Source organism: Athene cunicularia (assembly GCF_003259725.1).
Source record: "Athene cunicularia isolate RWA chromosome 22 unlocalized genomic scaffold, athCun1 chr22_part1, whole genome shotgun sequence".
Lineage (NCBI taxonomy): Eukaryota > Metazoa > Chordata > Aves > Strigiformes > Strigidae > Athene > Athene cunicularia.
This window is the reverse complement of record NW_020799128.1, coordinates 289163-313196: the sequence shown is the minus strand read 5'-3', so window position 1 is coordinate 313196 and position 24034 is coordinate 289163. Positions and strand designations below refer to the sequence as shown.

Here is a 24034-nt window from a genome sequence, read left to right as displayed (position 1 = left end):
GAACTCTTGTTCCCCAGCAGTTGAGACTTCTGTGATTCCTCTTAAGTATTCATCAGCCCCCGCACTCCAGAACAGAGCTCTTCTCCCCCGTTCTTCCCAAATGCTCTCGGACAACACATAATGGGCTCGCGAGGCAGCTTCCCTGGCTAGATGTGGTGGGATGATTTGCAACTTGGCTGTAAATGAGTGGGACCTGGAAGGGAGCCCAGATTCCAGAGCAAATCTGCTTTTTTTGACAAGTACAGTGTGTGAGTCCTTAAGGGAGATGAAGGAAGATGGGGACTGTAAAGTGCAAGGCGAAAACTTTGAATCTGCAAACCTAGGTTCCTTGTTGCTCCTGGGAATTTTAAAACCAGGGTGATGTTTCTGATGCACTGTGATTACTCCTGCATTGTCTTGGATGGTGAAACATTTTCTGTTCAAACCACATTCACCAGTGGAACATCAGTGGGGATTATCCGACTGCCTCTCCTAGATAGTAACAGGAATTGTGGGGGCTGTTTCCTTCACCATGGGGACCTGCAGAGTTTGAGTTCCTATGTCTGCTGCCAGGGCTTTTCTGTGACTATGGCCCTGTTTCAAAATCTGAGTCTGAAAATGGTGCTTTCCTTGCAAGGCAATCTTAATGCTGGTGGCTGCAGGAAGTTTGCAAAGCTTTCCCAGTACTCGGTTCAAGTAAGACTTGTGAGGATGTGATCCCATTGCTCTGACCGGCTTGTTCCAAAAAGGACGGCTCAGTTCGGTGCTCGGGTGTTGGTGACTGTCCTCAATGCTTTCTGCTTGCGCCGCAGCTTGCGGTGACTTTGTGGAGTTGATCTGGAAGAACAGCAAGGAGGAAGGCTCGGAGAAATGCCCCCAGACTCTGAGATCAGAGCCTTTGTCCGGAGACTAGAAAGCTGCAAGGTTCATGAAATCTGCTGTCGTATGGAAACGAGTCCAGCCAGGGGCTCGTGGTCATTGTGGGGGCTGGTAGGGCAGGATGTGACAAAACTCATGGTGCTTTTGCAGTTACCTAGGAAAGTGGCCCTTGAACTTCTCCAAGTTATCTGTCACTGGAAGACTTTTTCTTTCCGTGGAAAGTTACTTCTGCTTTTCTTCACCCAAAACTTTCTACCATTTAAAATGCCAACCTGGGGAGGGGAAAGCTCAGTGTCTCTGAAAGCTTAATGTTTTCACTGCAGGTCGGTTAAAATGTCTGTTTTGTATTGTTTCCTGTTTCTAAAAACTCAAGTTGAAATTGGGTGGGAAGAGAGTTGGGAGTTCAATTTTTAACAATTTTTAAGCTTAAAAATTTAAATTGAACTTTAAAAAAAAAAAAGTGAAACTGTAAATTTTGGCTCAAGAGGTCAAGTGAAAACTTTTGACGTAGGTGCCTTGTCTAAATGACCGTGCCTTGTCTCGCCACGTATCAATAACCCACCGTTTCTTTTGCTACAGAGTCGTTTCAGGTTGTCGTGAGAGGAAATGGATTTCGACATGCCCGTAATGTTGACAGAGTGCTCTGCAGTTTCAGGATCAATGACACAGTTACTCTCAGTAAGCTGTTCTGATCTCTTTATTTCTTTCTCCTGACTCTGCACTGGCAGGCGTTTTCGTGCAAAACATTTTGGATCTTCAAATATGTTGACTGTGCAGGTAATAATTATGGGATGAGGAGCTATTACATTTGCAGAATATATTTTTTTTTGAAAGAGTAAAATTGCTGGTTGTTATTGTATGCTGTAACTTAGTCAGCAAGTATGCAAAGAGATAAGCTTGAGCTGTCGTGGGGACAAAATATAGAAGACGAGAAACTTGCCTGTAAAAAGTATCTATATGTGTTTTGCTGGGTTATGTACGTAGTGAGATCAGGTCTGTTTCTTTCTTTACCTATATTTTGTGGCAGGCCTGGTCATGCAGCTTCAACACTGGTGTTGGAAGCTGTATTGGAGCAGTGCCTAAGGCATTGCGGCGCTTCTGTGGACGCAGCTGGGAAAGATGTTTCCTTTACAGAGTTCACCAAGCAGAAGAACAGAAGTATGAGAAGCAAATTAGACCCCAAGTGTCTGGTCTTTTTGTGAAGTGTACTGAGAGGCCTTGAGCTGGAAGAACTAATGATCCCATTGTTCTCATTTGGCATGCCTGCCAACCCTCATAGGAAACCAGATAGTATAACTCATAGCGAATACCACCAGTGACAGCAGAATTCATCTTTTCTACCATGGATTCTATTCCAAAGCTGCCTGATCATTCTGGAGGTGGTCCTGATCCTTTTAAGTATTAAAAAAAAAAAAAAAAAAAGCATGAATTAGTTTCTTACATGTGGAAGTCTAACGGCTTGATGTTGGACTTGCTCATGCTGTGAGCATCTGTGTAATTTGCTCTTTGGAGCAGGGGAACATTTTGCGAGGGCTGTTTGCCTTGTGAGAAATGCCACTGAGCGTTCAGGACAGGTACAGGACAGTGAGTGGAACTTGACCTGAACATTTTTTGTACTGGTATCCTGGTCTCCTCTGTAGTAGGCAGGTTCTGGAATTGCCAACTTTTGTGTCACTTAACAGAAAGCTTGGCTGGCTGTGGATCATGTTTTCTTAATTCAGATATGGTGAACGTTGGGGATGCGAAGAGCAGAAGCTGGAGAGCTCAGGAGCAGGTGGCATTGGAGGGGGGAGTAGGGAGGGAGAGGGTTGTGAGTAAAAGCACTGGAGTGGGAGTGATAAGGTCAATGAACTGTTTTAGAGGCACCTTCATGCAGCCCAGAGATAAGTGCTGCAGATGTGCGAATGAGTTAGAGGTGGCTTACAGAAAAAGAACAGCAGAGGCAGCCACGGATTCATGCTTTTCCTTTTAAACTCCGTAAAATTGGACCGAAACCTGACATGTGGCCAGAACGCCTTAAATCTGGATCATGACTGCATTTAGGTGTTGAACCACGTTTGATTTCTCCCCAGAGTTCAGATCCAAAGTTTTGTTTGGATCGTATGTGTTATAGTGTCTCCTGTAGTTCTCTAGAGCTGGGCAGGAAACCTTCCTCTCTCCACCGAGAAGGTTCCAGTGGAAATGAAATCGCTGTTGAAATATTTAGAAGTTTTCCTTTCATCAGAAGTCTGAAGCCATGCGGTGCAAACCCAGAAGTCTTTGGGCTTGTTTGCTGGAAGCTGACAGTTCGTAGCATTCTTAGTTTGTGTGTCTGATGTCTTTTTTCGTTAAAATATGGATAACCCATATTAAACATCTAATTTGGGTGAAATCTTCCACTTTGCAGAGAGGCTACTTTCAGCTCAAGGAAAATGTTAGTGGAGGATTTTTCAAGTAGCCATATTTTATGCTCAGAAGTGCATGGACATGTATAATGGAAGTTATAAGGGTTACAAGACCACCACTCAGCATGACAGAAGGCCCTAAAGTTGCAAGATTTAGGGGTGCCCACGTCCCTCTGCTGTAGCTCAGCCTGGCCTTGTTTTAAGTCCTGAAGATCACATATCCCTTTGTGCAACTTGTGCTGCTGAAGATCTCTACAGCAAGACTGAGTCAACGTGTGCAGCATTTCAGTCTGAGTACCACCAGGGCCAGATTTGCAACTTGTGTGGGCAGGGACAAGAGGTGGTTTGGTCCTTCCTTAGAGGAAGGACATCAATACTTGATTTCCCCAAATGGCTTTCCATTTCTTCTATACATTGCTTTCAAGAGCTGCAGCACAAAAGTCTTTGAGAGTGAGTTCTGAAGGGCTGAAAAACTTATCTGGGACTTAATTTGAGTTTTTTATTAGGAACCTTAAGATAGATCTGTATCTTGAAGAGAAAAAGCAGCATATAAAATGAGTAAACTCTACTACCCCTGGTTTACAGACAGGGGAACGGAAGCTGCTGTACTGAAGGTAGCTGCTCCAAGAGACCTAACCGCAGAGAAGCATGTGGACGTGCTGACACCCAGCCTAGTACTCTTCCTACTGGTTTAGGGGGCCTCTTCAAAAGCTCAAGATTTGGTGCAGAACTCTTCTCAGTCTTCTTTCATTTCTTCCTCCATGTCCATCCAACAATTGTCCTTCTTACGACCCCATTTGCATTGTGAATGCAGGACAAGACAGGACTCAGGGTTAAAAGTAGCTACTCTTCCTGCCAGGCTTGTGAGGTGAAGTGACATTAACGGTAGCCTCCTTTTCCCGCCCTTCCTTGATTTGCTGTCCTGCTTTTTCCTCCAGAGAAGACAACTTGCTCCCCTATCATAACCTTGAAAGTTACCTCTGTTACCTGAGGCTATGCTAACCGTGACCTGCCCCTGCATCGCTTCTCAGCTCAGCTCCCTTGGAGCTGGCTCTGGAGCAAGGCATTCATTCCTGGAAAGATCCTAAAGTCTTCCCATGGCTCGGAATGTTATCCATCGGCTTTCCACTTTCCAGTGTGTGTCCTGTCTGCGGAGACACAAAAACATCCGATGTTGCCAATGGGAGGAACTGTTTATGAGGGTTACCTCACTCCCAAACATTGTGACCTGGTGTTGGTGGGAGTGAGGAAGAAGACTCCTTCCTCCCCTTTTGTATGCTGACTGCTTGTCTAGCTGATTAATTTATTGTGGTGTCTGTCGTAATTTCATAGTAGCTTTCAGGAAAGATCAGATTATTTTAGTGCAACCTAGCTTGGAAGCTGTCATCCTGTGTCCACAAAATGTCTGTGAAAAATGAGGATAAGAGCCAAAAATGTTTCCTGCCCTCTGACCTGATGCATTCCTTGTGTCCTGAATTGAGGCAAAGGTGAAAAGTGAGCTCATTCTCCTTGGTCCTGCACCAAGCCGCCTCAGTTCGTTTTGCACAGCCCTAGATTGTTCGATGCGGTAACCTGGAAGCAAGAGGCCACACACTCCATTTCTGAATTCAAACCGTCCCCTGATTGAGGGAACTCAACAGTTGCTCATCAGTGTTCTCAAACCCAAGTCTTTCCTGGTGGGAGCTGGCACAGCCCAGTTAAGTTTAAGTTGCTCTGTGTGAGAATGTTTCTCAGCATTCCGGTTCAGTGGATCCTGCAGCTCCAGCCCCCATTCTCAGTGGGCCTTTGTGGCACTTGGCCGCAAACAGCTTAACCTAAGAGTTAACCAAATGAGATTCTTATGGAAACCTTCTGGATACTGGATAGCTCAGCTGGTTTTGTTTGCTTGAAACCTCTCAGCCTCTGATTGTATCAGGGAGGGAGGTATTTTTAAAGATAATACTAAGCCAACAGTTCCTGAAACCTTAAATTATCCCAGATGAGATGTAGACCAGCACAGCTAGGACTTGCTGAGGTTAAGGGCATGAGCTAATAGATTTTTATTTGGATTATTGGCAGAGAAAAGTGGCAGGTGAAGAGAGCATTGGCTCATAATGTTCATAGCTATGGGGTAAAAAAAAGGAACATCTGTAGAAACCATGAAGAATATTTGGCTGAGCAGAACTGTAATCAGATGCATGTTCAACAGCAGTGTGTTTTCTGCCAGAAGCAGGACCTGGGAGAATTGGTTTCAGACTGCACAGAGTTAAAAGTAATTATCCACTGCAGTGACTTATGACTGCTTCGTGGTGCTAAAATGTCTTTGTCTGCACAGACTGTGCAGGATCCAGCGAAGAGAGCTCTGGGCATAGAGGCAGCTCTGTCCTAGGCAATTTAAATCTGAAAAGAGAGATGAAAGATTGGTGAAGAAACCATGTGGCATGCACCACAGCAGAGATGGGGCCAGATCTTTGGCATTCTAATGAATGCTCTGGATGCTTGGCCAAAACTGATCCTTTACACAAACTAGCCTGATATTTTTGCTTCAGCACTGAGTACCAGCAGCAGGGGAAAACGAGGCAAAGACAGTGGGAGCAGGACTTTGCCAGGTGTCTACCAGTGGAGAATGAGCTGTATTCTAAAACTGCCCAACTGCCTTTAAAAATTGTCTTCTCTTTTCAAAGCCCAGCAGGTTGCTCCATTTTCTCCATCCTTCCTTTCTCCTGTCAGCACAGTACTTTTCTTGTGATAACTTCCTTAGTTTCTCAGCCTGGTCACTCTTAGCACAGAATGTTTTGCTTTGCAGTTCCACTCTAAACCCCAATTTCCCCACCTGATCATGTCACTTTAACCCTGCACTGAACCTTTTATTTTCTTGTAGTAGCTTTTCCCTCTTTCCACTATGGTACTAGAGAATGTCCATCGCTGTGCTCAAACTCCATCAGGTGTTTTGGGGAGTCTGACCTTTATGAAGGACACAACGTATGCCTTTAATTACTCCCAGGTGAAAACATACACCAAGGTGAGCTTGGCATCCCGTTCTGAAGGGTGGCCAAAGTCATTGCTTGACAAAGAATATGGGAACAGGAGAAATGATCCTGCTTCCCTCAGATGCTCTCCTAGACTCCAACAAACTGCAGTGTAGGAACTTTTAAAACAGGATTCCTGTGTGTTTATCTCCAGCAGACTTCCCCGCAGCTGTCCAGGCTGAGCGTGGGGCAGTCAGGAAACTTGGGCTGAGGGAGGAGAAGAATCTCTGCAATGTGGAGTGCTTTACCCAGCTCGCTTGCTGATACGGAATGCTGCCAGGGGACCAAGAGGGTGTCTCACTGTGACATTAGTACGTATGTGTGAACGAGCATGACGGAGCTGATGGTTACAGCCCAGAGCCTGGAGTGGAACTGTTGCAGTGCTGGACCAAGCCTCCTGCCTGGGAGCGACCCTGATGGCTGCAGCATGGGCTGCTCCCCTGACCTGCCCGTTATGAGCATGAGCAAACGGTGCTTTGCCAAGTTCTATCAGTAGTCTTGAAGCTCTATGTACTTGTTGAGCCGAGTTGTATCCACAGCAGATGAACCCATCGGCAAATCCTTCCAGATCCCTTCTCTCCATCTAGAGATTGTTACGACTGTGATATCATTGTTCTGTGCTTATCTGTCTCTTTCTCCCATCCCCTAACTCTGCTCTGAATGGCTTTGGCATTCAAAGCTCATGTGTCCCTACACAAAGCAGAGCAATAATAGCATGATCTCAATGTGGTTTTCATTACAGCATTAACAAAACATTTCTTATTTATGGGTCTTTCTCGTAGGCAGTTTCTCTAGCTCAGAGAGTGTTCCAGTGTCTGTCTACATTCCTATCTCCCCACAAAAGGGGTTTGAAATAAAAACTTTGCTTGTAGAGTTGTCACAAGGAGTGTCATGAGTCAGCCAGGAGGAACAGAGATTGTGCCTTGGTAGGCAAGGTGCAGAGAACTACGGAGGTATTTCGTCTCATCTGAGGTGAAATATGGGCAATGGTAGGGCTCAGGGCTACTCATCGCGAGTGGGCTGAAGTCCGGCGAACGGCCTTCTTCACACAGATGTTCCTGAGGGAGTCTTGTGTGAAAGCAGCCACACTCCCACCCCCAATTTGCCTGCACTGGTCTAATAGACCAGAGTCTTTGCTCCTGCAGAAACAGAAGACTACGTCAAAGTATTTTCTGAGATCTACTTTAGTTGAACATAAATCATAAATACAGGGATAACAGAAGGAAATTGTTAGTCTGTGATATATAGAAAGTTTGGCAAACAGCTTTTGCAGCCTTTTCTGGACTGAAATATTGCTGACATTGTGAGTCCAACAATCAGCATTTGTGATATTGTTGTGGCAATTCAAAAATGTGCTTTCTTAAACCTTTCTGTAAGGGATCTCTGCAGGCAATTTTCAGTACAGTAGTTGGTGCTTGGACGAACCACTAACCAATGCAAAGGCTGTTAACTTTAGCTTGGGTACATGGCTAAAAGAGAGTACTACTACCTCTCTGGGTCACCTTCTTTGGGTTCTTGTACCTCTCTTTTATTGAGGTTTGCTCTTCTGTGTTAAAACATCATGCATATATTGAGGCTTTTGTTATTAAGGTTGGGAAGTACTCCAAGTCTTGACTTGCCAAAAGGTTACACCCTCCTAATGGCAAAAGAAACTATTCACTAATGCTGGGAATAATAGATTTTACAGGCTACAGATAGTTGTTAAAAGGTGCAGGAATGCTGGGTAGCAAATTACAGGAATTTGAGCAGTAGAAAGCACCTTGCTGAAAGGGCACCCACAGATCACAGATGTATTTGTGTGAGATGTTTGACCCACACTGCTCTGAATGGCTTTTGCCTCAGGACTGCCTAGGTTTAGTTGCCTGTGTGTGCTGTGTCCTGTGGTTTTGGGTTTTTTTATACAGTGAGAACCTTATTTTGCTTGATGGAGAGATTAATGGTGCGTAGGTAAGGAGCAAATTGTGCCCATTACTGTGGGCAGACTTTCTCAAAAGTGAGGCGTTGCAATATTTCCTGAAAATGCCCAAGCTCTGCCCGTGGTTGGTGTGTGAGGTGTGATCAAAGCCTGGGCATCCTTTCTGTCAAATCTGGGCATCCTTTCTGTCAAATCTGGGCATCCTTTCTGTCAAACTGGCAAAGGAGGCAGAGTGATTTCTCCAGGGTTACGCAGCCAGCTAGCGGCCGAGCCGAGAACAGAAATCACTCCCTGGGCAGCAAAGTCAGCGACATCGAGGGGAGCGCTCCGCCCGCCGCCTTCCCCAGCTCTTCCACTAGTATTGTCAGCTGAGAGGGGTCCAAACCACAAAGCTCAGATTTTGGCGTAAGATCTAGAGTTTGGGAGCAATCAGGCCCATCTCTTACTGCACAGGGATACAGCGAGTTTTTTCTGCAGCAGACAAGAAAAGCGGCATTCTTTCAAATGCATCCTGCAGATACAGATGCAATAGCAGATGAGAAGTGTTGTTTTGTTTGGTTTCCCTGTGTAAGTTTTCCAGGAAGGAGTCAGATGGCTGGAGTTATGCAAACCAAATGGATCTTCTTTTGTTTAGAGCAAAGGAAAATAGTCGCTCATTTTTGTGGTGAAACACAAACATTCTCCAAACAAAATAATCTCTCCCTGTAGCCAGCCTGGCCAGCCATGAGTTCCCTCCTGGGACTCTGAGTCTGATAAACTTTCTAGAGAGGCATAGACTTTAATGCAAGTTGGAGGTGGGAAGGGAGAAAAGGAAAGTAAAAAGCTAATGAGATCTAACTAAAGGCCTTGCAAAATTAAGCCAGCTTTTGTTCTAGTGAACACTGGCATGGAGAATTCTTTAGCCTTTGCTGCTAGTGTTAGCAAAAGAGAAAACAAGACACTGGTCTTCATCCTCTTGGCATGTGTGTGCTGAGACAATGTCATAAATCTATGGGAGTTAGTGATATCTTCATAAATCGGGGTGAGAACAGAACTGTAGGGCCAGAATCACCACCAGTGTGCATCCGCCTTGTTTGTGCGAAGCGGGAAATGCTGCTGGTTTGATTTGGTGACTCCATTGCAAACCCGAGTGCCTGTGTATGGCGCAAGCTCATGGATCCAGCGCCTGTGCTGGGGGCAGCAGAAGTCAGGGACGCACGCGCGCTGTATGACTACGCTGGGGGCTTTAAATGCCCGTTGTCCGTCTGCCTCTCAGGGAGGAAGTAATCTTCTAGATAGTATGGGGCTAGCAAAGGGATGCCCCGTGCTAAAAACATCTGCTCCTGATGTTTAGCGTAGTGGAAATGTTCGTAGCTGCTCTTGCACTGAGGCTGTGGGAAAATAGCAATAATACGGTGCTTTGCAGGCCAACGGCAGGAGCAGGAATCTAGAGGGATCACAAAAGCTTGAAGGCTGCTCTCAGTAGGTGAGCCATGATGCAGAAGCAAAGCCCGTTTGTGAAAAACCGTATCACTGGCTAAAATCTTTCCCTTTCAGCTGTTTGTGTCAAACAGTCCTTAACTGAATAGCTGCTGTGGGTCACTCAAAATTCATGTGTATATGTAGGCTGGAATCTGCTGGAAGCTGGAAATATAAGGAAAACTTCAGGGAAGGTTACAACATTTCATTACCATTTCATTTTTTTTTAATGGAGTGTAAAAAATAAACACTTCCTAACCTGCCTGAGGAAATAATCTTTTATATTGCTGCCAAAGCAAAGAAATACACCAGTATGAAATAGGGATTATAATGTGTCATAGGAGTTACTAGAGCAATACTACTGCTTTCTAAAATTTTGTATTTGGTGGAAACCTCTCTTTTAGGAATGTCTGGGAAAGAATGCTTGTCTTAGCGAATCCTGCTTCTGCATGAGGGGTCCAACTCTTGCAGTCTGTATCTCTTATTTTTATGCATCATCCACTGCCGTAAAACGTGCTGTGTGACCCTGCATCAGAGCGACCCCTGCTGAGCCCAGAATGGGACCAGCACCAGTAGTGCTCTACTGCTGCTGCCCTAATCGTTGTTCAACACCATCCGTGTGAACAAACGTACCTCAGCAGCCAACTAAAGAATGAACAAAGCTCCCAGCTGATGCAGAAATTAGAGAAGGTTGCCACATTCTTTGGCTTGTGTCTCTTCGTGGCTTTTCATCTTTCCACTGGCACCTTAAACGGAATTGTAACTTGCACAACTTTCCTCAAAACCAGAAGACCAGCCAGTCAGAATAGCTCAGCTCTTCATTAGATTGCTGAACGATTTGGTTAAACTTTTCTCCTTGCTCCTTCCCGTTGCGGGTTGCTGTTGTGATGCGCCAGCATAACCTGCTTCCCCAGTGCCAAGCCGAGCGCGTTGTGCGGGTGTGGAGAGACTTCAGACGCTCAGAGACCAGGGTTGCTGGCTGTATCAGGACAGCAAAGCAAGGTGGTGGCCAGTTGTGTTCCTGTTTCAACTTGACCCCATAGAATGCAGGTGTCTTCCATCCTGCAGTATCTAGAGATAAGAATCAAGAGTTGGATGGAAGATGAGGTGTGAAACCTACAGGTTTGAGAGGTGAAGGGGAAGGAATCTCCCAGGAAAGGAGAGGCTTTCAAAAATGAAAATTTTAACTGAAAATTTTTAGGTCGCATCTCTCAGGTCTATAAGCAGCTCTAGAGACCCTAGAGACGGCTGTAAGTACAGCTGGCAGAAAGCTTTCTGAGGCAGTGACGTGCTCCTGGAAACTGCTGATTCAGCAGAATCAGCCCCTTCTGTGGGAATGTGTGGTGTCCAGTCCAAAACACCAAAACCACCTAGCCTGCCTGCCTGGTTTTCTGCCGATCTGCCCAATCTCTAGTCAACAGGCAAAGGAGCTGGGAAGTTCCTTGGGATCCCCATCCCTCTGGTCACCAGAGAGATGATATAAAGTTCTGATTTGAGTCGCAAAAGAGGATTATTAGTTAATGTTCCTGTTTCCCAGGCAATTGCCTATTGGTAGTTTTTCTCATTCCACTTTTAAAACCATGGTATAATTCGGGTTGGGAGATTTAATTTAGGTTCAGATGAGTCTACCTTGAAGTGCAAAATTTTCCACACTTTTATTTTCTTAACTCAGCTCTTTCTGTTTCTATGTAATCTGTTGCAACTCCGTCGAGTCTCCTGTGTATAGTGGCTGCGATAATTCACCCTGACCACTCAAAACAAGCTCTGTATCTTCAGCTCTGTTGTGGCTCAGCCCTGTGGCGTGATAGATTTCAGCAGCTGTAGGAATGGTGAAGGTGCTTGGTGCAAGGTGGGGGTGACAGGCGGTGCATGGCTTCTGAAGGGAGTCCTCGGCCCTTTCCTGGGAGCGGGGGCACTAAGGGCTCTCTGGAATCCAGTTTCAGAGTGAGAATGACAGAGCTGTGGCAGCCTGAAAACAAGACAGTTTTCACGAGGGCTCCGCAAAGAAATGAGGAAGGAGAGTCAGCTGCCACATTTCCCCACTTTTTCTGAGGGGTAAATGCGAGGTGTTGAATTCTTTTTTTCTCCCCTGGTGCAGGGTATCTGCTGTTACCCTGTATTTACTCTGTAATCCCACAGGCTGAAAGCATGCCTACGGTTACCTCGGAACAACTGCTGTGCAATAGCTTTTTATCCCTCACACACTGTTTGATATTGTTTATGGATCAACAGTAAACAAAACCATTATTTAAGCTTGGTCTTAAATGCCTGCACTACTGACCAGGTAATAAATCCCGATACTTCTTTTTTCCAGATGAAAAGCCTTTTGTAGTGGAAGATACCTACTTACTCTGCCCAGCACCTGTGCTACGAGAAGTTGGCATGTATGTTTTTTCTACATACTCAAATATTTACTTTGCCTGGGGGAAAATGAGTCTGTGTCATCTCACTATGTTCTGTTGTTCTTAAATGCAAGTGATTCTGACATTGCCTCTTGTGCTTGGGTTAACTGGCAGGTGTGTATTGGAGATCTCACAGGGGAGAGAGCACCAACAGTGTGAATCAGCCTGATTGCTTTCTTGTTTGGTTTTTTTTTTTCCAGGGAAGCAGCTCTTCAAGTCAGTATGAACGACGGTCTGAGCTTCATCTCCAGCTCTGTCATCATCTCCAGCACACACTGTGTAAGTCCTGATTCATGCACCTAAAATGCTTCAGTAGGATGGTTGGTACTTAGCAACAAATGTTTGTCACGCAGGTATTAGGGCTTTTGAGCTGAGTAAGCCTGGTGTGCAAAGGACCTGTTTCCCTCTCTTAAAGGTGAGCTTGTGAGTGTGGCAATAGGACATTTTGTGTATCCTGCCATAATGTGGCAAAGCTCCTGAGTCTTCAGTGCACACCTCAGACTCCGTATGTGCTGTAGGATGCAGACCAGGACAAGGAGCCAGTGGTCTCTGTCTGCTTGTCTGCTGCACAGTGAACAAGCAGCAGGTCTGCTGTCTTCGTTAGCTAGTCTGTCTCTACGGCAGTGGTGCTGCTAATTGTGAAAGATGTATGGCAGCTGTGATCACGCCCTTTGTCTGGAAACCGGTATGGTTGCCAAAAAAATGTGGGAGATTCTCCACTGCAGTAGCTGGCTTATGGCTGGCATCCTTTGTTGCCAGTAGCGCATTGCTGCACTCAGTCTCTGGTGGAATCAGGCAAAGGACAATGAAACCATTTATACTTCATGGTATTGCTCAAGATGCTGCTTCTGCTAAGTCATGGCTGTTGGGTATAGAACAAGAAATGACGTATGCTAAAGGAGGTGGTGGAGGAATTCACCCCGAGTTCAGAGCAGTCCTTCATGCTTCAGCGTGTTCAGCTCAGTTAATCTGTGGGAAGACCTGTCCTCTGTGCAGGGAGTGGTTGAGGCGCTGCTTTACTTCTCCCGTGTACGTACTTAAACTGGGTTTTAGGAAGCCAGAGTAGTATTGCCAGAAAGACTCGACAATCTGTCCACAACCTGCTTTTCTCCCTGTCCCGTAAAGGCATATCATGTTTCCACACAGACCGAGTTAAAAGGGTAAATTGTATGACATTGGCTTGCCGGCAGTCTTCTGTGGGCCACAGCGGCTGATGCACAAGATGAGAAAAAGCCTTTTGTGTCTCTTGATCTTGATACTTGTTCAACAAGGACAAGACTCTGTGGAGAGGCAGTTTTCAAAGCTTACATGAGGGGTTATATTCCAAAATTTATAAAGACTTCCTTCTGCCTTAGAATATTTTATTAGTTACTTTTTTTGTTTCAAATTCTCTTTGTTCACTGGCAAAAATGTAATTGTATGTTGTCAGCAAATTACAGGAATATTTTCCTATGTTTTGTGCATATGAGGCAAGACCTAGGAAAGAATTTTCTTAGAGAAAAATTATTCCTTCTTGATATGCTTTCTTCCAGGGATAGAATTATTATTTCTAGGTTATAGGAGATTAAATACCTGTTCCTTTTTTTATTGTTTTAATAGCTGTAAGGAAACTTTTGAAAACGCCTATGCTTCATGGCAGCCTCTACTTCTCTGATGCCTCCAAGCTGCAAAACTGGATTTGCAGTGCAGCTAAGCCACCAGAATTCAAATCCAGATCCTACATCCAAACCTAGATGCAGCGACGTTCAGTGGCTGCTTTGAAAATTATATTGCAGGCTTCACTAATCGAGGATGTTTCTTCTGAGTAAACAGGCATTTTGTCTTTGTAGTAGTGTTTATTTTTTTCAAGTTCTTGTTAAAGAGGAAACTGTTTACTGAGACTAAAATCCCCTCTTCAATTAATGTTACAAGGGCTCCAGTCCTGGAAATACCGATATACAAAATGTGCACCAAATGACTTAATTAATTGACTTCAGACCTGAAAGTCTGTTTGAAGATCTGCAGCCCAAGTGGAACAGTCAGAAAGCTGTGGAATGAGGTGATGGTAACAAGCAGAGATGTAAAAAAAGAAGGTTTTCTTCCCTGTGTGCAAACCAGCAATCGGTGCTTTGGGTTTCCATTCTGTGCTTTATTTCAGAAATGATCAGGTTTGAAAAGAGGCCGGCAGTGACATCCACAAAAAGTTTCCCAGAGGGTAATTGGCAGCGCCTTAACATGGCAGCCCCACACTCCCCTTGATGTGAGTGCCTTGAGCACCAGCCTCCTCGCTCTCCAGAACGGCTGTTTAACGGGAAGGAGCAAAGGAGGGGCTTGCTGGCATGATAAACGTTACCATTTCTTTCTTTTCTTTTGGTGGCTCCACAACAAAACCTCCCTGTGCAGCGTGTAAATAAACTGCAAATATCCCATTTTCCGTATGAACAATACCTATCCTGTTTTATGAGGACTATCTGGAGGTAATCCGAGGAAGAAAATTCAGTTAAGAGCATAGCTCAGACAGCTGCATTCCCAGCAAGTAAAGACCGAAATGAACAGTCAGACTTTGACTCCTAAGTTATAAATGTAGGTGTTTGAAGATGAGAACAGATAGAGCCTAGATACTGAACTATTTAATAAGCTTTTTCATCACCCTTAGCTAGGGTGGTGACTTTAGTGTAGGTTTTCATGCTAAGGAAACTGGGCCAGTTTCTCATAGGTCAATAGAACAAAGCTATTTTATACTAGCGTAGGTCCCAACCTTTATTTAATATCTGAAGACTCCTAGGAATAAGGCAGCTAAATCAATGTCAGTTTTATTGAGCAGTGAAAACTCTAGAAGAAAGAAAACACTTTTTGTCTTAGGTCACTTTTTGGAAAGAAAAAAGGGATGAATGCCCTTTCTAGATGGACACTGCAGTTTCGGTGCTGTCACTCAGCATGACCCAACTCCTGCAATTGCCAGAGGTGTGGAGGGAAGAGCACTTGGTACTCCTGTGCTCACATTGTGTTTTCTAACACCAAGTGCCAGCTCTTGAAAATGAGATACTGGGATTTTTTTTGCCTTGCCCAGTGTCGTCATTGTTGTGAGGTTGCCAGTTAAAAGTGTTTTTTGCAGACTGTGCTGCCTTCCTACTCAAATACTGAATGCGTGGCAGAAAGCGTTCTGTGTGCCGGTCCCCTTTAGGAAATGTTGCTGGTTTGTGTCTCTAAGTGCAATAGCGCACGTGCCTCTCCGGTAGAAACTGAGTCCCTCTGGAAACAGACAGAGCTTTTGCTTGAGCCTGCATTGCCTAACTGGAGTAATTATTTGCACTTTTTCCCCTTGAGGTGTAAAACCTGCTACAGCATTTCAAGGGGGAGGTTAGGAATGAAGACATACGTAATGGCTGATTTAATCTCCTCCCTAGTCTGAGGCACACATACATCTCATTTTCCAGCATTAAGCGATACTACTTGTCAAATCTGTCAGCACCAAATTAGACCCCACTTTCTGAACACTAGTTGGGGTTCTGGGTTTTTTGTTTCATTTAAAGGAGTCATACATACAGCTAAAGCAGCCTCAGAGCTTCTGCCTATGCTTTCAAATCTGGGCGCTTTGGAATCCATTTCCTGAACTGCAGGTGGTCTGTTGTGCTTCCAACCAGTGCTTGTTTTCCCTACCTTTCTGCTTCCTGAAATGTGGCGGGCTTCAAGGGTTGCAGTCCAAAAAAAAGTGCAAGGGGTGTCTAATTAAACTGCATAGGTTCTGTTGTATTCTGCCTTTTTCTTAAGTGCTTGTGCTTTCCAATATCAGAGTACAGGCATGACTGCATATGCTTTTATACCTCATGTTTCCGTGGGACTCAAGGAATCACTGATTTAGGTTCCCAAAATAAAACTGCCAGTGGTGCTTAAATTTTGGTTTTTAAAGTGAGCCTTCAGGTTTTCTTGGTACTTCACTGCAGTCCTCTGTTGAAGGGTAATTGATTTTTCTTTAACAAAAGAAAAGAGAAGAAGGTGTGGGAGAGACTTGTAAAGATGCTTTTGTTTCAGAGGATCTTTCAGCATTTCCATTTTAAAGTGCATTTCGGGAAGACTTGCAGTCACATAAAAGCAATCTCAGCTGGATCATGTGGAGCAAAATCTTCATTTAAAAAATAATCAAAATTCTTCTCAGTTGGCCCAGTTGTTTTCAAGCCTGAGGTATGAATCACAGGAGGTCTTTGGGGATTTTATTTTTTTTCTTCCTTGGGATTTTTCAATATGAGTTTTTAGAGGCAAGAAAGCTGATTACACACAGGAGGCCCTTTCAAATCCCTTGTGATCAGCATCAATCTGGAATTTGCCTGGGCACATTTGCCTACAAATGAAACTCCAAATACAAGGTCTGTCTGATACTAAAGAAGTTAGCAGTCAGAACAAAGCTTGATGCCCCGATTTCATGCAGGAGTTAAGTTTAGTTAAAGGTGGAGTTGTCATTTTCTGTGGAATTGTATGGGACTGCACAGTTTTTGGAGTGCAGTCTTTACCTCAAAGAACAGGGAAAGAAAGAACAAAGACAGGACCAGGTTATAGAGGAGAACTTTTTTGTTTTGATGAATGTGACTCCCTCTCCCACCCTCTTGTTAGTTCCTTGGGAATGGTGCTTTTGTTGTGGTTTGTTACCGTCTTGGCTTTTTTGCTGGTTTTGGTGGCTCTAAAGTCTAATGGGAAACCTGGCTCAAGAGTGCTTGATGTCCTCGAGGTGCTAAAGCATCAGAGCATGTATCTGTGTGTCAGGAACGGAAAATAAAGGCACGCTGGAGAAAGACCAGGGTAGTGCACCCCACTGCTTTGAGATGATAAAGCCACCTACCCCAGGTAACCAAGGCCCCACGGGTGGCTGAGGCTGCAACAGACATTCCCACAGATCCCCAAGGGGTGCCGGGCGAGAGGAGGCAGGTGCTTCAGGGGGGGAGAAGTTGGGAGGGCTGTGTCCTGCTCAACCTCACCGGTGCCTGCAGCAGCCCTGGACAGCCGGGCTCGGTAGGCAGGGGCTGTGTGTCAGTAGGGAGCTCTGTGGACAAAAAAGGGGTTTTGCTTGTTGGAAGAATGCAGTGATTTCCATTTATCTGTCAGAAATGGGCCAGACGCAGGAGCTGTTGTGGTTGGGTGAAGCATTTGTTTTATTAAGTTATGGAATGCAGATGAAACCCTCTAGCTTAGGGCAGAGTGATACTGCATGTAAATACCAAGCTTGCTTGTGCCCTCTGGGTTTTTTTTGCTGACTGCACACCCTGGACTGAGGATTACTGCCTGGCTTCTGGTAAAGCTGCTAACAGTGGCTGGGTTTATTTCAGAAGCAAGAGGATAACACTGTGTAAATCAGGGGCTGCAGACAGAAGTTTAATCCTGCTCCCCACTAAGTTACATATTACCCGGTTAAACTAAGACAGGGCTGTCCTGAGTGTAATTTAGGGTGTTATTTGGCCTAGGCTGTGGGACCACTGGCAGCTACCCCAACAGAACAGGAGAATGGCTGGAATTAGTGTTCTTAAGGTTTGGAGACAGCATGCTGTTTATATGCTTAGCTGGGGGATAGAAGATGCCAGCATCTCCAGTATGACAAAGCTCAGCTGGCTGGAAGTATTTGGTGAATTTGTCTCTTGGCTTGCTTGTCTTGGAGACTTACTAATTTATTCCTCTCAATATCTGTACCTTTTAAATAATGTTTTTCTTTCATTTGAAAGTTCCCTGTGGGGGAAGGAATCCCCCCTTCTACACAGAGGGCAATGAGGCTGCATTATCTAAGCAAAAGAGAGAAAACCCGTGCAGGGACGTCCAGGTGACCTCTATTGCTGGCAGAAGGTGCTAAATGGCAACCCAGAATAGGGAAGCCCGCAAAGGCCAGGCACGGGTTAGGGATAAGCATTGCTTCTGAAGAAATGTCCTTATGGCTGTGGCATTACACAGGCCCAGAGAGAAGCTGGGCTCTTTCCCCTGCGTTCTCTTGGACAAGGCAATCTCTTCTCTCTAGAATCCACTGTGGATTTAATCTGTTGTGACTGCTTGGACTGAGATTTCAGGAGGAGGCTACCCTTGGAAGCATTCTTCGGGAGGCTTGTAGACGTATCCTGGGTATCTGTTTAGCAACTGGGTCCTCCAGTCAAGTTCGAGCGTCAGGGAGGGATTTTGGTTATAAATCATGTTTAGTTATCAGTACTTGCCACTATTTGTCTGTGTTGCTCGACTCAAATTAGACAAAGCCACCTTCTGGAGGCAAGACACACACTCCCACACCACTTTCTGCTCATTCTTTCTTACTTGGCCTTTGTACTCCAGTCACAATTACAGATCTGACTTGTTCCAGGTGCTGTGTAACCACAGAAGACAAAAGACAGCTCCTGCCCCCAAATTGCTCCCGTCCAGCTCCTTGCAGCAAGGATATTTACTTCAAATGTTACAACGCTCTTGCTGTCAGCCAAGTGCTCTCAGCTTTCCAGTGCCGCAGAAAGGTGTCACCTGCCAGCGGGGGCTGGGAAATGAGGTGCCTTTGTTCTCCCTTGCAGAGGTATTCTGACAGGGGCCATGCGTGCCCAGTAACTGAATAAAGCTGTCGGTGACTAGAACAAGGGCTTCAGAAACAATTGGACACATTTAGGTGTGACTTTACAGTGCTGGAATGGTATATTTGCACATACCATGAAAGACTGAATTCTTGTTGTCATGATCAGTTTCTCTCTCTTAGGTTTTAATATTAGAATTTTTTTTTAACGTGCCTGCATTTACAAAAGAGACATTAAGGCAAAAAATAGATTAATGTAGCCTCTAGTCCCAGTCTGGAAGTTGACAACTTACATTGCTACCCGTGTTGTCGTGTAGTTGCTCACTTTCTGCCCTCTATCTGACGGACCAGAATACCTTCATTGGGTGGCAGATAATTAATGATGAGAGTTTAAAAAGTAGTTTCATTCTACTGCTGATGTTAGTGGACCTTTGAAGGCACCAAGAACTGTAGTTTACTCTCTGCTGAACATTAAAAACTCATGTTGTGACAGTAATAATATAAAGCATAGGACCACAAATGTAATGGGAATGATGCATCCTCAGCTTTTACTAGTGTAAGACTAAAAAATAAATAAAATTATTTCTTCTTCCTCAGCTATTAGTCTCTGCATACCACCAGTTTCCTATGTGAAGTTGCCTCGCATCAGGCTTTAGTGGTATGAACAGTGTGTGTTGCTTTCATTCGCTCCTATTAATGCCTGGGGGTGTAAGCTGCAGTGGTTTTCCCCCTGCCTGAAAAAAAAAAAAAATTAGCAAGGAATGGCTGGTGGAGTTGGGAAGCTCTTGAAAAGGGATTTACTCCTGTTCCTGTGGTAGGAGTCTGAAGAACTGAAAGAGGGAGAAAGTATTAAATGCTGCTTTACAAATGTGTATGCATGCAGATGTGCGCAGAGCAGGTTGCTCACCAAACGTTGTCAGGAAAGGGAATGTGCAATAGAGGAAATAATTCCGAGGCAGGAAGTCAGTCCTGCTCTGCTGACTGGAGGGCTGCTGCCAAGTTCTTCAGTGCAAAAAGGGAGCATCTCGGAGAGAAGCCAGGATGGGAATTAAAATAAGTCTTTGTTCATTTTCTAAAATGCTCCCAGAAGAGGAAAAACCACTAATGACCTCTTGCACTAGTAACTCTCAAAATGGGAAGGGAAGGGAAAACTGCAGGGCTGCAGTGACAGTGTCTTCCTGGGCAGCTCGCGACTGGAAGAGCAAAGAGCATCCCTAGGCGACACTCTCATAGTCCCGGCAGCACCTAGTGAGCAACACATGGTGCTTCTTTGCAAGAAGGTGAGACAAGGGAGGTACCCGCAGTGGGCGGGGGGAGCGTTTCTGTGGCGGGATATTAGACCTGCCTTGGACCAGCATTGATTGAACCTCGCTTTTATTTGCCATGTATATCCCGTTCATAATGGACGTCTGCGCTGTTCCTTCAGGAGGAGGGCCAGGGGAATTATGCTTATGACAAGGAGCATGTTTCAGCTGCAAGAGGGCATGCTGGGTCAGTCTGGGGAAGTGACTGCATTTGGGAGGCATATGCAGTGCCTAAACAGGGCTTGCCTTTGCACGCTGGGTCCTATCCAGTGCCAGCAGATACCAGCCCTTCCTCCCCTGAGATGCTGGTGCTCCAAAACCCCTCTTGGATGGGAAGATCTCCAGGTGGTTAAGCACACTGCTGGGCAGTGAGCCCTTCCAAGTGCTGGAGAGGATTTCAGAGTTTGGGAACCAGAGGAGAGCTGCTGGTAGCAGTTGGGCCAAGCCAGTCCTTGGCTGTGGAAAAGGGGCTTCTTGAAACGTTGTGTGTGGAAGTGAATGGATGCAGTGGCTTATTGCACGTGACAGCAAGGTGAGGCAAGAGAAGGTCTTGCATAGGCAGATCAGAGAGCTGGTTATCTTATAATGAAGCAGTTATCTCGGTGGTGACCATTAATAAATGGCTTGGGGTGATCAGTGAGGTGGCCGGTGGGGAACAGGCCTACCATTCGTGAAAGGAATAGTCCTCTGGTCTCCTGTTTCCAGTTGCAGGGGTGCAGGAGCCACCGGAGTCAGCTAAAAAGGAGAACTCGGTCTCTTAACCTCGACACACTTTGTATTTGACAAAAGGAGGTGGGTACTGGCACAGCTTTACTACATCTAGATATCCTGGTTTTCTTCCTGTGGCTGTTTGAAAGACTGAAGGAATTTGCACCTTTGAGTTAAACAATAGTGGATGGATTTGATCTTTAAATACGAAGAAAGAAAAAGTTTGAAAATCAAGAAAGAACTGCAGGCTTTTAAAAACTAATGATGCCCTTCACTGAAGCTTTTTTTTAATCCTGAAGGAATGTAATTCAGTTCTAAAGTATGGTTTTTTTCAATTGTGACTTTGTTCTGGGCTGCACGATTAAGGCTCTGCTAGTTATCAGTGTTGCTAAGTCTGCAGGCAATTAAAGTGCATTCACTATTGTATCAATAGAGGCTTTATGAAACTGCAGAGTAAATTTAATGAGCCTTTCCTAGGCCCTTGACCTGTATATTATTAGTTGAGGTATTGCTCTGTGGGAACTCCAGGGCGTATGATTTCAGGTTTGTTTCTAAAAGAAATTGCTCTTAAATGCTTTATGCTGCAGGTATAGTTGGCAGAGAATGTTTTCCCTAACACAGGTCACCCGAAGAGTTAAATGTGCAGAGATTATTTCACTCTAATACTGCTACATGGGCTGGTTTATAATACCCCTCAGTGTGGTAGGCATATTACAAACAGCATGTTCCTATGGTTTGGAAAGTAGAGATACACAAAAGAGACCAATAAATTGGAGGTGGGGGTGGACGTCTTGAAAAAGTTTTAATTTGGAAACATCAAAATAGCTTGTGGATATGCGGACATTTTTTTCTGTGACAGTGCTAAAATTAACTAGAAAGTAAGTGCTATAATCTCTGCACGCATGTGCAGCTCCAGTAGTGAAATCTCATTTAACATTTAAGCTGAAACAGAGCACTTCGAAACTGTGTTTGAAACAACATTTTATTTTATTGAAGTGTTTTTCTGTTGAAAATGTGATTTCAATTTAAATTGAGTTTCAGGAGGAAACTTATCCCAAACACGTCTTGCTGTGTGGGTTCAGGTCACACTGGCAGGCTCTTCACCCTGTCAGACTCATGGCAAGTCACCTGTAACGGCCATGAGGAACTGCTGGGGGGAGGTACATGAGCGTTACCTCAAGGAAGGTGCTCCTGAGATTTATTTTTATTTAAGTGCTGCTTTAAATGCTACAAATCTCAAAGACAGGCACAGAGGCAAGACATTCCAGAGCTGTAGCATGCTGTTTTCCTTCCTTTCCTTCCTTGCAAAGAAGTAAACCGAATTCAAGCCATAAATGGTTGCTGTTATGACAAAGTCTAATTCCACAGAATTTTGTCTGCTATTATTCCAGTTGGTATTTACCTCCTGAAATGAATTTAACATACTTCTTAAGGACTGCCCTCAGGCACAAATGGAAACCAAAATAACTGCTTAGGTTTCACCTCAAAGGTTTTGTTGTTTAGCTACAAGCGTTGGGGGACAAGAGATGACTGTTTCAGCAGGAGCTCCTCAGTCCTTCCTCAGCCAAAACAGAAACATCCCTACCCCAACATGCTCTGTCAGGGGGAGCACTCAAGCTAACAGCATTTTTCAGTGCAAGTACTTGTGCAGACTGAACCTAAAAAGAGCCCACAAGAGGCCTCTGCCCTTGTGCTAGCTGATTTCAGGCCTGTGATGTGCCGGCCACAAAGCCAAGGCTGGACGCTCACCTCCAGGACAAAACACTGTGACCTCTGCCTGCAGCTGGAGGGTGAGGTCATTACGATGCTCACCCAGAGTGCCGAAGGGTTGCAGCTCGCGCTGATCCGTGCTGCTTCCTGCAGTCAGGCTGCTAAAACTGCCACACCTGAGGTTTGACATTCACAGGTGATGGCGTGACCAGCAGAGATCCGAGCAGATGGTCAGTGGCATGACGTCTTACCCCTGTGTTTAGCCCTTGGTTCAGAGTAGGTCTCTTGATGCTAAAATTCAGGAGTCAGGAGCTTTGTATCCGAAACTGTAACGGAATTTGGAGCATTTTACCAAAGCAGATGGGATGTTCGAGGGAGCTAGAAAACCAAAGGGGAGGGCAAAGGCGTTTGGGCCTCAGCACCTCTTGAGCGTGGGGAGGTGCCTGTCATCTGAAGACTGCTGAATCCTGGTACTGCTGGAGAGTATGTACAGCCGAAGAGGGGAAGCTCACCAGCCTGCAGGGTCTTCTCATGTTGTGTTTTTTCATAAACTATCCCACCAGACCCAGCTGTATTTACTGCAGGATCCCAGATCCAGTGCCTTATGGGTGAGGCACTAACCTGGGACTGGACAAACTTGAATTCTACCATCAATTCTGCTATCTCTGCCTTTCAGAAGTCTTGTGAACGCTTCTGTTTAGTGGAAACTTTTAAGTATTTCTTCTGAAGGAAAAGGTTTTCTTGGTTTCATAAGCGTAAACACAGCAATCAAGGATTAGAGAGTTGTTTTCCCTGACCGAAGATTTTTCCTTGTAACTGAGGGAGTAATGATTGCTCCTCCTTCCCACCATGTGTTTGCCTGCTCTGTCTGGAGTGTGAACTCTTCAGGACAAGAGCTGTCTCTTGCTCTGGGTTTATACAGCGTGTTTATACTAGGCTATAAAGCAAATAACGCGGGTTTCTGGCGAAGCCTTTTGTAAGCAGGCTCTCATCTCCTTTCAGCTGGGGAAAGAGAGGAGGGAAAGAGGTCAGTGCCAGAGGGGCATCGCATTTCACAGTGTAGTAAACTTGGAACAAAGGAGCTGAGAACACCTATGCTGGGTGACCTAGTACAGGTGTTTCTTGCTCACATCCCCTGCTGAGCTTGGCTCCCACTCAAGTAGCTTCACAGAGACGCTGATCAGAGCAGAACAGCGCATTCAGTGAGTTTTCATTTCCTTTTAGAAATTAGGCCAGATTGTTTCTGTTATATTAAAAAAATTCCTCTGTGTGATGAAATAAATGATAGACATCAGTTTCTGTTGCTGTGATGGGAGAGTCCCCAAGAGAGTTGGGCAGAAACGGAGAGTGTTTCCTTCACAATAAAAGCTGCCTGAGTCTCTCTGGTGTGAAAAGGCAGGGTCATCCTTTGCCTTCCCCTCCCCTATTGACTAAAGGACATTAAAATAGTTTCTCCTTTCTCTCCAGGGAGAAAACTTCTGTCTGATTTTGGATGCTCATTCAAAACTATAGTCAAGATTTTTCATAAAGCTTTTTAAAAGCACTTCATTCTTTTCCTACTAACACCTCTGAGGGCTTTCAGCATATTATTGCTCTTCCTTCTTGGAAAACGTAAAAAAGACTGGGATACAGGGGCCATTCACATCTTCCCTGTCTCTGGAATGACGTTAATCATGTTTCTCCTCTTTGTAAAGCTCCGAAGGTTTAGCAGTGATGGGTTAAGTTGTTGTTACTGTGGAGTCACCCTGAAGTGAGGCTCAGTTAGAGCTGGTCAGGCTGCTGCTC

At 45.0% G+C, this 24034-nt stretch overlaps 1 protein-coding gene across 1 annotated transcript in view; it reads left to right on the top strand.

Moving 5' to 3' along the window:
• ANTXR1 (ANTXR cell adhesion molecule 1) overlaps positions 1–24034 on the top strand; it is a 105397-nt gene that overhangs the window by 26108 nt on the left and 55255 nt on the right. The window contains exons 10-12 of the mRNA XM_026863116.1: positions 1438–1536; positions 11938–12007; positions 12226–12304. Coding sequence (XP_026718917.1) covers positions 1438–1536; positions 11938–12007; positions 12226–12304 — 248 coding nt within the window. The remainder of the gene's footprint in view (positions 1–1437; positions 1537–11937; positions 12008–12225; positions 12305–24034) is intronic.